At 40.5% G+C, this 14,831-nt stretch overlaps 1 protein-coding gene across 4 annotated transcripts in view; it reads left to right on the top strand.

Moving 5' to 3' along the window:
- The window catches only part of Hydin (HYDIN, axonemal central pair apparatus protein), a 380,912-nt gene that overhangs the window by 350,649 nt on the left and 15,432 nt on the right, over positions 1-14,831 (top strand). For all 4 annotated transcript variants that reach the window (XM_013503972.1, XM_013503969.1, XM_013503970.1 and 1 more), the window contains exons 73-78: positions 2,165-2,312; positions 2,748-2,955; positions 3,418-3,639; positions 9,373-9,542; positions 11,250-11,448; positions 14,077-14,235. In XM_013503972.1, coding sequence (XP_013359426.1) covers positions 2,165-2,312; positions 2,748-2,955; positions 3,418-3,639; positions 9,373-9,542; positions 11,250-11,448; positions 14,077-14,235 — 1,106 coding nt within the window. The remainder of the gene's footprint in view (positions 1-2,164; positions 2,313-2,747; positions 2,956-3,417; positions 3,640-9,372; positions 9,543-11,249; positions 11,449-14,076; positions 14,236-14,831) is intronic.

Here is a 14,831-nt window from a genome sequence, read left to right as displayed (position 1 = left end):
GTTAAAGATCCTACAAGAAGATTCCTTTGGTGACTGCCATTGACTTTCTTCACTGACAGAGCCTCACATCAAACCCATTCTTTTTTTTTTTTTTTTTTTTTGGATACTGGGAATCGAACTTAGGACCTTACACTTGCCAGGCAGGTACATGTGGTGCTGAGCTATATTTCCAGCCCCAACCCCATTCTTCTTGCACACCCCAAACCCAGATCATGGGCTCTATTTGTCTACTTCTCAATCTGTGCCACAGTGGTCATATTTCTCTGCCATCCTTTCATAGTTTCAACAAATATTATTGAGCCCTATGTCTGGCCCACGCATTCTTCCAAGTATTGGGGATGCACTAAGACAAAGCACAAAATCAGCTGGGCATGATGGCTTATGCCTGTAATCCTAGCACCTGGGAGACTGAGGCAGGAAGATTGCAAGTTTGAGACTAGTGCTGAATTTATTAAGGTTTTGAACAAATAAATGAGATGTGTAGCATGATAATAACAGTAGGACAAAGAGTTTAATCCAGGAAAACAAGGTTGTTCATTTCAATATAGTCATCGCAGCAAATGACTGAAGAACAGCCATGTGAAAATATTAATATACTGAAAGGGCATTGCTAAAATTCAGCAGATATTACCCCAAAATGACCCTCTGATAATAAAACAGGAATTGATGAAAAAACCTAAGGAAGATTAACCAAAATCAAGGTAAATACCCTATAACAAACCATGAAACTACCTCAATTAAAAATGAGGAATTAATTTCATAGCCATTATTATTGGACACTTTCTTAAGAGATCTTAGCAAATATGATAAAACAAGAAAATTAAGTAACTGACATAACGATGAAGGAAAAGACAACATTATTTTATTTTGCTGATGTTGATGATTTTATACACATAAAACCTAAAAAAACCTTTTCAAGAGAAAAGCATGCTACTAGGATAAAGATAATTTGGTAAGGTAAGTGAATACAAGATAATTATGAAAAAACAAGAATTTCTTCCATTTTAATAATAAAGGCATTTAGAGTTAGGTATGATGGTGCATGCCTGTAATCCCAACATTCCTAGGCAGGAGGGTCACCAGTTTGAGGCCAGCCTGGGCTACATAGTGAGTACATAGTGAGAAGCAAGACCCTGTCTTCAAAAATGAACAAGCACAAATGTACATAGAAACAGAAACAAAAACTCCCAATTTAATACTGACCAAACATACAGTATCTAAGGCTAAACGCAAATTCTCTATATAAAGAAAATTATTGCATCATATTAAAATTGCCTCCAAATATGCTGTCAACACTTTCCAGGTCTCCCAAAATTAAAAACAAAGTTAATCACATTCAAATTAGAACCCCAGCTAGAGTTGCTGGATAAAATACAGGATACTCAATTAAATTTTGACTTCAGATAACAGTAAGTAATGTTTTAGCATAAGTATGTCCCATGCTATATGCGGGACATGCTAATACTTAGAACTTTGCTCAGTCTAACAACTTTAATCCCGAAGGGAGTGAGGAGAGAAGAGAACTGGATAAAAAAGATCCTAATATTTATGTGGGGAGACACATGTTCTGCAATAGCCACAGGAAACTATATTAGTTAGAGATACATCAGTTAAGGATCTCAGCAGGAAACTCATGACATGCCCAAGGTCTAATTCAAAAGAATTCAATGCTGGATTATTTACAGAGATGTAGGCAATGAAGGGATAGATCAGGGATGGTAAGGCCCACGTTAACACATTCAGGAAGGCATTACAACTCCTGGGCCTGAAAGAGCAAGGGAAGAAAATAGTGCCCCCAGAATCCTGGGAGAACTGTGGCCAGGACAGAGTGGCCACCCAACAGGAGGGGGGAATTGATGAAGTTCTAGGAGAGGAAGACCCTGAGTGGAGGAGGGTCACGGGAAGAGCAAAAGGAAAGAAGAGAAGTAGGCTGAGGTGTTGGGATAAAGAGAGAAAGGAAGTGGGAGATCTCTTGTGAGAAGGCTTCCTCTTGGGCCGGGCATATAGCTCAGTACACAGCACCTGCCTGGCAAGCGGGAGGTCCTGAGTTCGATTTCCAATACCAAAAAAAAAAAGTTTCCTCTTGCCTGCGGAGCAGCATGTGCTGAAGGAATTCAGCAAGGAGGCAGAAGGCTTCCACTGAGAGCAGCTGTTTCCTCTCCAGGCAGAGAAGCCAAGGAGACTGTGCAGATCATCAACAAGGAGGAGCAGGGCTTCCATTTTGCCTTCCAGGACAACTCGCGATATTCTGAAGGTTTCGGCAGCTGTCTGGTGGTGTGCCCCATGGAAGGCTGGATTCCACCACAGTCCAGGTAAAGACAAATGAAGACCCAGAAGCACCCTCCTGGCAAGATGGGGCCCAGGCCTGCCAGCCAGGAGAAGCTGATAGGGCACTCCATTTATGAAATCTCTTCCAAATCTAAGAGTTATATACTAAAAATCCCGTGTCTGTCCTACTTACTTCCTGGAGTTCATTCTCTTATGAATTATGGAGCACTGAGAATGTAAAGTCCTTGTTCTCAATATTTCCTCTCCTGTTTGTAGTCATTTCCTGCTGTCTCCTGTATGTGGGAAGTCACAGAGCAATGTCTATCCTTGTCTGGTAAATCTTTAAAAACGTATCACGGTTTGGAATGCCTTTTCGATGCCTTTTGTTCATGGTACACCTGCTAATCCAGTGAGCTGACATTTTTTCACAGGTTTTACCTGGTTAGCTTAGTCACCTAATCTGCTTATTCCCCAACCAGGTTGCCAATTGATATTTGCTTCACACCAAAGCAGGAAGGAGATGTGAACTTCCATTTGATCTGCAATGTGAAAAAGAAAGCCCACCCTCTGACATTAAACCTCAAGGCTGAGGGCTATTCTATGAATGCAGAGGTCAAGTACAAGGACAGGACTGGCTCCATCACCCTCTTGGCACCCAACCAGACCAACATCATCAACTTCTATGAGGTGAATATGGAAGAGGGATTGTCTCTCTCAATATCCATGCTTAACTTGGAAAGGTGATATAAGTGAATATGAGCTGAGTCTTTCCATCTCAAAAACCAGAAAGACCAGAATACAAGGATACCAGGAACAGTTCCATCCCCAAAATGTAGAGAAGTTATGATTTATATGCTTCCTTACTTTATGTCCCAGGGGGTGCAGATGATGGGGAGAGGTAAAAAGCTTATACTAAACATACAGGAAGGATACCTGACTACCAACAAGCAATAGAGGCCTAAAAATTAAATTGCCATCTTACACTCAGGAGTGACCCAACACATAGTAGCTCTTGCTGGAATATCTGACTACATTAAGCTAATAACGTGCAGTTCACCACCATTCTCTGCCATCTTTATTTCCTAAAGGATATTTTTTTCTCCAGAGAAAAGAACTACTTTGCATTCACCACTCTGTTCTATCTCCCAGGTGGAGTTAAATGAATCTGTCCACTGTGAATTCAACTTTCTAAACACTGGAAAGTTCAACTTCAGATTCCAGGCAGAACTTTCTGGGCCCAAAGCCCTATTACAGTACTTGGAATTTTCACCCACTGACAGCACCGTGGATGCAGGGCAGAGTGAACAGGCCACTCTGTCCTTCCAGCCATTTCAAAAGTGTGTCTTGAAAGGCCTGGAACTCAGAATCAAGGTGAGATCATTTAACATTGTCAAAATGCTGAAAGCACTTGCAGCATGCTGCCTTGACGAGTTAGTTCTCCTGTGTGTTCCGTATTTTTGAAACCTGTCTAGAAGTGCCTGCAGGGTGGTTGTGTTGGAGACAGCACACAATCTCTAACACAAAGACCTCATCCATGGTTGAGATCCCTGATGAGTAAGTACCAGCTGAAAAGCAACTGGTTACCCATGCACTGAAATACTATTCAAATACTAAAATGAATGAGAGGGTGGCAGAGAGACATATACAATACATATACAATTCCCAAGATACATTCTTGAATGAAAAACCAAGAATGGAGATATCTGCAGGAATGGCAGATAAGGAACTTCTGATTTCTTCAGCAGCTATAAGGACACTGGCAAAAATTGTCAACATCTACTTTTTCAGAACTCAGAAATTAACCATAAACTTGCAACAATCCTAGGGGCTTTTATTCAAGAAAAATAGCTGACTATCCATAAGGCCAGTGAGTCTTGTGGTATTTTAATTTGTCCCCTTCCAAACCTACTTCCCCAGCTTTGCTATAGCCTTCAAAACCAAAAGCTCTCCAATCCATGTGCAACTAGTAACCTATCAGCTACCACAGAGAGCAAAATAGGTTTTGAACTCCACCAAAGCCCCATCATAAAATAATTGTTATTGTTTGCCCTGTCTGGAAGTTTGGTGGAAACCTCTACTTACAGCAAGCTCATTCAACAGGGCTGGCTTTTATTTGACCTGACTTAGAGCTCTCTCAATGTGAACAGCCTTTTCCCATGGGGCATTTGTCAGAAACAGTCTCTGGCCATTGTTTAATACGACAGCTGCACGAGGTAGCAGTGACCCTTGTATTAAATAAGAAGCTGAACCCAAAATGCACAAGAAAAGCCTGGAGAATTGGATGATCATGGATCGTATGAAAATTTCTAACATGTTCCCTGGAGTGTTGACAGTCATGCATTGCTTGTGTATCACATGTGTTTCTTAGGGGTATAATACTGTAAACAAGGCTTGTAGGTTCTGTGAAAGCAGAAAGTAAAAAATAAAGCAGAGTTGGCAGCTGCTTTCTGGCTATTGTGCCCTGCCACACACAGGGAGCCCCTTGGTAAATGCTTAGAGACCACTAGTTCCAGTACTGAAGGAAATCTCTGTTTGTTTAACCATTGGTTTACCATTAAGCTAACTGAGCAATGATCATGTATAAATGTATAAATAAAAATACAATAGTTTCCCCTATTTGCATTTCTGATTTCCATGATTTCTGCTACTCATGGTATTATGGTTTAGGTCAAGAATGTTCCCAAAGACCTTATGGGCTCATAGGCAGAAATTTTGGAAGGTGATTGAATTGTGGGGATATTATATCTGACTTGCTTTTGGACAGTGGGGCCTGGTCATAGGAGACAGGTCCCTGAGGTCATGACCTGGAAGGGTGCATCTCCATCCTTAGCTCCTTCCTTCTCTCTGCTTCCTGACCACCATGATGTGAGCAACTTTCCACTTCCCAGGTTCTTCTGCCATGCTCTTTCTGTGTGTAAGCCTGCCAAATGTGGACTGAAACTTCTGAACCTGTGCCAAAGCAAACTTCTATTCTTTTAAGTTGAACCTGTGCCAAAGCAAACTTCTATTCTTTTAAGGTACTCAGTATTTTGTCTCAGTAACCAGAAAGTGACTAAGCCACTTGATCAAGCATAGTTTGAAAATATCAAATGAAAAATTCCAGAAATAATTTATGAGTTTCAAATTATGTGCTGTTCTGAGTATTGTAATGAGATCCCATGTCAACCCACTTTATCTTGCCCCAGACATGAATCATCCCTTTGTCTGGTATATCTACAGTGTGTGTGCTACTCACCCATTAGTCACTTAATAGCTGTCTCGGTTATCAGATCAATTGTTGAGATAATGCAGTGCTTCTATTCAAGTAACCTTTATTTTACTTAATAATGGCCTCAAAGCTCAACAATAAGGATACTGGCAATTCAGATATTCAAAGGAAAAGCTATAAAGTACTTTCTATGAGCATCGTCTCACATCATCACAGGAAGATGAAGAGTAATTACAGTACAAAAAGATATTTTGAAAAAAAGACCAATCATTTTCTCATAATTTTATTGCAGTATATTGTTCTAATCATTCTATTTTATTATTGTTGTTAGTGTCTTATCTTACCTGATTTATTAAACTTTATTATAGGCATGTGTGTATATATATATGGAAAAAGCAGCATACATAAGATTAGGTGCTGTCTTTGGCTTGTGGCATACACCCCCAGTGTTCTTGGAACATGTCATCTGCAGATAAGGGGGACTACTGTACAGATTTTACTGGAAAAGTTATTAAACAGAAAGTAACAATAGCAGCAAACCCATGGTAGGGTTTTGTAAGACCTGACTTCCAGAATTATCACATTATATTATTTTATGTCTCCAATTTCCAACAAAACAATAGGACATGAAAAAATTTAAAAGTATGATTTATACACTGAAAATAACAATCAAGAGAAACTTTTCCCAAGAAAGCCCATATGTTGATGCTATAAGACGAGTACAGTGGGCCCTCAAATTTTGACCAGCCTAACATAAGAACAACTAAGGTTATGACCAGAATTTTAGATTTATCTTACAACCAAAGTCTTGAGTTACAATCCAAATGCTGGCTGCTTGCGCAGTTGTAAACAAAGACTCTCAAAGCCATATGTAAAGCATACATAAGGTCAGTCGGAGCCCAGATGCACATGTTTGTAGATGTGATTTCGGTCAGTGTTTTGTATAATCGCTGTAATTACTGCTATCAGAATGACCCCAAAAAAGCTAGAAAAGAAGCTAAGGGAGAAAGGGAAGGTAAAGAAGGCAATCACAATAGAAAAGAACAGTGTTAAAGAGAAGACAAAACCAGACAAGCTTAGACCAGTTTTTAGTTCTGAAAAGATTGAGAGCTAATGAGCCAGAAGCAGGTCCTAGTGGGCTACGGACTCTCCCAAGGAAAGAAAGGGCACAAGAGAGCCAGTTTCCTGATGTTCTCATGGAAGGGGACTCTCCTTCCAACCAATAATCGCTTCCATTCCATCCTCCCTTTCTGTAAGCCAAAGATGTCAACTTGAATGGTGAGTACAATATGACATTGTTGTTTCTGGTAAACTAGGCACATTTTATAACTTTTTGGTGAGTACTCTAGAAAAATTATTGGTGTTTCTGATAAATTACACACATTATACAATGCTTTTTATTATGAAAAGGTTAAGGGGTGCTTTGGGAGATTTGGAACACATTAAAGTATTTCCATCATTTCTTATGGTAAAAAATCTTGATTTATAACCAACTTGAGTTACAACCAGCCCTTGTGAATGAATTGAGTTCGTAAGTTAAGGGTCCATGTACCTAAAATCAGCTACTTAAAATATACTGAGATTAGGGTACAGAACAGTGGTAGACTGCATGCTTAGCATGCACAATACTCTGTATTCAAATTTTAGCATCAAAAATAAACAAAAGACTGTAGTAAACCCTGTCTGGATAACTAAAGGAAAATATGAGAACAATGTCTCACCAAGTAGAGAATATCAGTGAGAAATTATAAGACCACACATTCTGTAGTTGAAAAGTACATGGCATAAATTTTAAAAAGCACAAGAGGGGGCTCAAGAGCAGATTTGATGTAACAAAAGAAAGAAGCAGCAAATTTGATGTTGAATCAATGAGATTATTCAGTCTGAAGAATAGAAGTTAATAAAGCCTCAGAAAACAACAAGACACCATCAAACATGCCAACAAACACATAATAGAAGTCCCAGCAGGAGAGAAAATGATAGAATGAGTGTTTTGATAAATGCTCAAACCCTTCCTAAATTTGATGGGGGGAAAATGAAACATCCAGAAAGTTCAACACATTCCAAATAGGGTAAACTCAAAGAGATCCATACCGTGATTCATGATAGTCTAACTATTTAAAGACAAAGGCAGATAATCTTGAAAGCAGCTGGATTAACAGATGATTTTCATTATATACCTTTGTGGCTTGTAGATAATAAAGTGATATATTCAAAGTTCAAAAAGACAAAACCTATCAACAAGAATTTCATGTCCAGCAAAACTATTCTTCAAAAATGGAGAAACCTTGGTCCAGGGATATAGCTCAGTGGCACAGCACTTGCCTGGCAAACGCGAGGTCATGAGTTCAATTCCTGGTACCAAAAAAAAAATGGAGAAACCAAAACATTCAAAAGCAGAAAGAACTTATCACTAGAACACTTGCCTACAAAAAATAATAAAAGGGCCAGACATGATGGTGCAACACCTATAATCCCAGAATTCTGGGAGGCTAGAGAAGGAGGATTCCAAGTCAGCAACTTAGCAAGACTTTGTCTCAAAATAAAAAGTGTTAAAAGGGACAGGGATGTAGCACCAGTGTAAAGGTGCTAGGTTCAACCCACAGTACCACAAAAATAATGCATGATGGAATGAATGAATAAATAAATGAATAAAATAATAAAAGGAATCATTCAGATTGAAATGCAAATACACTAGAGATTAACACAGATATACATGAAGAAATAAAGAGCACCAGTAAAGGTAACTCCACAGGTTATATAAAAAATTAGTATGAATTAATTTTTTGATTGCAAATTTTTTTCTATCTGATTTAAAAGGCAACATAAGCAGTAACTATAATTTGTTGCTGGCCACTAAATAAAGATGCATTTGTATGACAATAATAGCACAAACAAAAGGAAAGGAAAAGAGCTATATAGGAGCAAAGATTTTTCATATTATTGAAATTGAGTTTTTATTTACCCATACTAAATTGTTATAAATTTAGATGTTAATAGTCATCCTCAGAGTAGAGGAAAAAATGGCAGAGTAGTGATCGGCAGCAAAATTCAGCCCCTCCAAGATCTGGAATCCAGACCCTGGGGAATAACAATTTGACAGGGGAAAAAAGTGAAACAGATTTCCAGAAATCAAGAAGGAACTGTCAGGACAATTAGAAGCCACAAAGAAGTTGGAGAGATAGACACAATGCAGAAAAAGATAAAACAGTCTAGAAACTTTCCCCATTTGTGGCTTGCAAAGACAGAGATCATGCAGAATAAAGATTGAATATTTTATTTTAAATTAATTATCAATTTATGAAATTTCACATTGCAAAGAGAAAACTAAGTTCATCTACAAGTGAGTCATGCATTACCTTCTATTTCAGTCCATAAGGACTCTGGAAGATCATATAGTCATCTCCTGGTCACCAGTGACCTTCCTACCTAATTCGTAGGTGTGCATTCCAGAGTGAAAGAAGGAGGAAGAGCCGGAAGACCAATAATATCCCTCATCAAGACTTTTCTTTCTTTACTCAAGATATGAAACTCTCCTATCTTCTTCCATTTATATCCCAATGACCAGAACTATGCCCAGTGACCCCTGAGCTGCAAGGGATGATGGGTAACCAAGTAGTTCATCTAAGCACATTGGCAACCAGTCAGAGTACTGCTAGTAATGAAGCCATCAGGTGTGGACATTGGGTGGTAACTGGCAGTTTCTGCCGTACACGTTGCCCTTCAAGCTAAGTCATTGCTGCAGGAGCAAAGCAAGAGTGAATGTAGATTCCAATTGTACTCTGTGGCCTGTGTTTCTTTAAAGTACCAGCTGCTCTGCTCTTTCATCTGAGGATGTAAGTATCCTCTCTACCCATTTCTCCTCATCGCCATTCCCTGCCATGCCCTCCCCACAGATCAGCTACGGCCCAACATTTGTGTGCAGCATCACAGGATGTGCTGTGAGTCCAGCCGTCAGTTTCTCCTTCACCAGCTACAACTTTGGGACCTGCTTCATCTACCAAGCTGGAATGCCCCCATACAAACAAATCCTGGTCATCACCAACAAGGAAGATACATCTATGAGGTAAGGAGTCTTCCCACAGCATCCAGATGATTCTGCAGCTCCTTATAGTCCTATAAACTCCATACATGTATGGTCCTGCCAATATCAAAAAAGAAGGATTATGGGAAAGAGTTGAACATGGTTGGTCATGAATCCTGGGTCCCCATCTTCATCAGTAGTACTAATACTTGGATAGCCATGAGTGATTCATGTGCAGAGAGCAGTACCAAATGACCTCATGGGAAGTTCTGTGGCTACCATTTGTTTTCCTCACGTAATAGATGTGGAAACTGAGGTTTAGAGAATTTTAAATTTCTCTGCAGAAAATAGCAGATCTGTACCAAATCTAAGTCTTCTTATTCAAATCCAGGTTCCAGTCAAGGTTTCTGGGCTTCATCCTAGACCTAAGGAGACAGAATCTCATAGGCCCACAGACCTGTGTTCATTCAACGCTCTCTGTATAAGTATATAGAGCAATGAAGGTTGCTTTTCTGCACTGTCCAATATGGTGGCTGATAGCAAGAGGTGGCCATGGAGCACTTGAAATGTGGCCGGTACAACTAAGGAACTGAATTCTTAATTTAATTTTACTAATCACATGTGTCTAGTGGCTACCCTAGCACAGATCTGGGTTCAACTTTCAGCTCTTCCTTAGCTCTGTGATCTTGTGTGGTTTTTTTCACTGCTGGGAATAGAACCCAGGACTTTGCACCTGCTAGGCAAGTGCTACATCACTGAGCTACACCCCCCAGTCAATGAGCAGACTTGTAAAATTCTGTGTCTCTGTATACTTGCCCAAAATGGGGAATCAGAATAGTACCTCATGTATAAGACTATTAGGAGACTAAATTACTCTAGTACTTAGTGCTGAAACATAGAAAATTCTCAGTTATTGTTAGCTCCCACCCTATTGTGATTATTATTATCCTGAGTATTAAATTATGAATGTCATATAACTTTAAATATTAACTAAAATCTTATCTACTTATGTTTTCTTATATGGCTTAATGCAATCTCACTCTTTGTTGAAGACATTGTGTCCCATACATTGGCCCAGCTAGACACCATCTCTGAGTACCTGTCAGGCACATGAGGAGAGGTCATAATGGAGAGATCTATGTGCCTTCCTACCCACAGGGGGAGTGGGCTAAACATGATCTTTCAAGGTTCCTTCTAGTTGAGCAATTTGTCACACTAAAATAGCTCACCTTTGTGCAATATTTTCTCCATGCCCTGTTTATGACTGTATTAGCCATTCTATTACATTTAATCTTGACAACAATCCCATGAAATATCACTGCCCCCATATAATAGGTAAGGAAGCAGAGACCCAAGTAGGCTGAGGAACTTTTTCTAGAACATATGCCTAGTTAGTGATGGAACCTGGATCCAAATTCCTGTTTGCATGACTCTAGAATAGACTCCTTTCCAACCGCAGGATGCATGATCAAGAAACAGCAGTTCAAGAGAATGAAAAGAGTAGTCAGCAAAGGGACATGGGCTTTTGAGTTGAGGCTTGGTTCTGCCTGGATCTCAGGACATAATTTAGGGTAAATAACTCAGTGTGCCGGGGAGTGTGGGCTGGTCAGTGTTGCAGTCCCGTCCAGCTCTTCAGTGATTTCTCTGACTTTAGGACAAATAGGCAGGCCCAGAGAGACAAGAGGATTTATCAGTCCCCCTAGGTCAGCCTTCTCATAGCTTATAGTCCTTCCTCTTGATTTCTTCCAGCATAGATTGTTTGTACACCAACACCAGCCACCTTGAGGTGAACTTCCGTGCTGATGTGGTAAAGCCAGGAAAGACATTAGAGATTCCAATCATCTTTTATCCTCGAGACAGTATCAACTACCAAGAACTCATCCCCTTTGAAATCAATGGGCTCTCTCAACAAACAGTGGAAATCAAAGGGAAAGGCACTGAAATGAGGGTAAGAGATTATAAGGGAGGCCCTCGGGTTTGGCCCTCCTTCCTGCTCTTCTAGCCTCCTTTGTCAGCCGGAGCCCACACTGCTCTCTTCCCCTTCCATGTCTTCAACGTTGGGGTTGCTCTATCAGAGGTCAACCAGACCCACTGAGATGATAACCTTAGTTACACAAAGAGGGGAATTGTCAAACCAGACTCAAGCATAGCTCCTGTTCAATTCCAAATGTCACTGTGTCAAGAATATGGGTTTAATTTGAGCAACTGATTTGAAGACAACCGTATGCAATAGAACAACCACTGGTGAATTCCTACCATCTTGTCTAGTGAAACTCTGTATCGTCTCTGTTTTTTAATAATTATTTTTTTATTCTCTTTAATGGTTTGAACACCCTTGCATCTGGTAATCTGAGCAATTTAGTTGAAGACAACAATATGTAATATAACAACCACTGTTAATTTCTATCATTTTGTTTTGAAACCCTGTATCATTTTTAATGTTCTTGCTTTGTTTTGTTTATGTCTGTGATATTGGCATTTTGTTATTGTTTCTTTTTTTACTATTCTCTTTAAAATTAAAAAAAAGAATATGGGTAATCATAGACACTGGAGAAACAGTCTTCACCTCCTTGGAGAAATTTGAGATTATCAGCATCTCAAGTACATCGTCATCCTCCCAGTTTAGTGCATGTTTTCTTTTCAGGCCTAATAGACATTTTTAGGCAATATGTACAGACATAGGTTTCAGCTTTAAAGCATCTTAACACCCTTATTGATTAACATTCTCCAGCCAAATGTGGGTCCCAAGATTACATTCAAAGATTCTTTCTACCCTGGATCTCCAGATAGAAAAAGGATGGCCCTGCCCTGCTGCTCTTCTCTTCCTTCTCAGTGTCTGGTCAAAGTTTAAGGTGTTTTTCTGGCAGGAGCATTTGTATCATAATAGAAGGTTTGGGAAGACTGAAAACTTCCCAAGATTCTTGCAAATGCATGAGACATTTCAGCAACCAGAAGAAAACTGGAGGAATACTATATTCCTGGCAGTCTTCCCTTCAAGCTATAAGAACAAAAGGATACTATCACTTGATGGATTCAGGACAGATACAGAGTCTCCCCCATGCCACTCAACATCTATTGTGTACTGGTAACTAAAACATGTTTTCAAACCTGTAGCCTCTCACTGGTCAAACAGAGGGAATCTCTTGCCTCTTTAGACAAAACAGAAACACGTAGACTGGAAAATAGTTAAAGATGGTTGGAGGCAGAGGTGATCCAGTGATAGTGGTCAGTAGGTGCTGCTTTCTCAGGAGCTGGCCAAGCTCCCAATCTTATAGATGAGCATACAGAAAAGGATCAAATAAAAGACAAAATGCAATATGGCTTGTAGGGAGTCCAGGGAGGTCAGAACTCTCTCAGAGCTAAGACAAAGACTTTTCTGGACTGCCAGTATTTATTGGGTTTTCAACAAATTAGAGAGGCATGTAGGGAAATGCAAGGAATTGCTGAGGTAGAAGGTGCAAAGATGAGCAAGGCCTTGAGAAGTTAGAACAAAGACATTCCAAGTAGTAAATATTGCTAATTAAGAGAACTGTCTTATCTCTAAGGTTGGCGGTTTATTGCTCTTGAATTGGAGTGAGAACTAAATGTCCTCAGCTGCAGTTTTACTTTGCCTTCAGAGGCTGTGAAAATGAGCTTTTCCAATATATATTTTATAGCCAGAAAGTACTGTAGTTAGCAACTTAACCCTTATACAGCCCAGTCCCCAACACCCATCCAGATCAACATTTTGGGCCTTAGATGAGGGTTTTGCAATGTATCTGCTTCTGTCCACCTCTCCTGACACCATTCCAACCAAATCACCATCCTCTCTACCCTTCATGCTTTCTGTCTTACAGTCTTCACAGAGCACTCTGGCCAACTAATAATAATAATAATACACATTAGATTAGGTCCCTCTGTTTTGCTGTCTCCCATTTCTCCTAGAACAAAGCCCACTCTCCCTCTTCCCACCCACCTGTGGCCCAAAAGACCTTTCAGACCTGACCCCCTCTCCAAATTCCTCTCAGCGCTAGCTCCAAGCCACAGGCCACTCCTTCTAAGCCAGGACTTCACACAGGCCATCACTTCCCCCTGCAGCGCTCTCCACCCGCTGCCCACATTCCCCACATTGACTATACCCTGCCCTTCTTTGGCTGTCAAGGTAAGTGTACCATCTTCAAGAAGGCCTCCCTGAGCCCCAGTCTAGTTTCAACCTCCTGCAATATGCTGTTGAGGTGCTCTGAGCTTTTCCTCCCTCTCCCTAACCGAGTTTTAATTATGTAGTTTTGTTAATTTAGTGGGCATTTTATGTACATGAATGTTGAGTGAACAGACACCCATCCAACATGAAATTAGACCCCTATGAGAGAGGAAGTCCCCATTGCCTCACTGGGATATACATATCATTAATTTATTTTTCTCATTTGCTGATGAATCCTTCTTTTCCTTTTTTTTTTTTTTTTTTTTTTTTTTTGGTTTTTTTCTTTCAGTACCAGGAATCGAACTCACGACCTTGCGCTTGCCAGGCAGGCGCTGTGCCACTGAGCTAAATCCCCAGCCCCCCATGAATCCTTCTTCCTAACCTCTCATTCCACAGATTTCAGTCCTAGATCCAGCAAATAGGATTGTGAAGTTAGGAGCTGTCCTGCCAGGACAGGTTGCGAAGAAAACCGTTTGCATCATGAACAGCAGCCTTGCACCGCTCACATTTAACCATTCTGCACTGTTCTCCACTCCAGAACTCCAGCAACCCAAGGTTGGTGCTCGGGGGCCCCGGAGGCTCTTTGTGCTTCCCATCCATAATGATGACCAAGCTAACAACACTAACTGCTCACATTTCTTGTGCATCTACAATGACCCAGACCATACTGAGAGCTTTCTACGTGGCCCCATTGCCCTGAGACTAATTCCAGCATCCTCATATTTGAGAGATCTCTGGCACGACTTTGCTGTTCCAGCTCTTCTGTCCCCGACCTCACTCCCTGGGCCACAGACCACTTCTGGGTAACTGTTCAACGTTCTGTACCAAAGGGAGTTTAAGGATCAAAAATGAGTTTGCTTTCTTTGGATTTGCTTTTTATCGGGACTAAGGGCAAAGAGAAAAACATCTGCATGTGTGCAATGGCTCTCAAACTTTGGAATCATGAGTCATCTGGGGGACCCTTGAAAATGTGGGTTCCAACCCCTTCTAGAAGCACAGAGTCACTCAGCCTGGGACAAGAGCGTGGAATTTGCAATCCCAGGGAGTATCCTTGAGAAAAAGTAGATTCCCACGTGTTTCCTATTATCTCTACAAGGAAGGAAGAGAAAGAAGGAAGTGCCCACTGGGAAGGGAAAGGAAAGCCACTGACA

Source organism: Chinchilla lanigera, unplaced genomic scaffold, assembly GCF_000276665.1.
Source record: "Chinchilla lanigera isolate Chin_1 unplaced genomic scaffold, ChiLan1.0 scaffold00083, whole genome shotgun sequence".
Taxonomy (NCBI): domain Eukaryota; kingdom Metazoa; phylum Chordata; class Mammalia; order Rodentia; family Chinchillidae; genus Chinchilla; species Chinchilla lanigera.
This window is presented reverse-complemented; position numbering and strand designations above follow the sequence as displayed.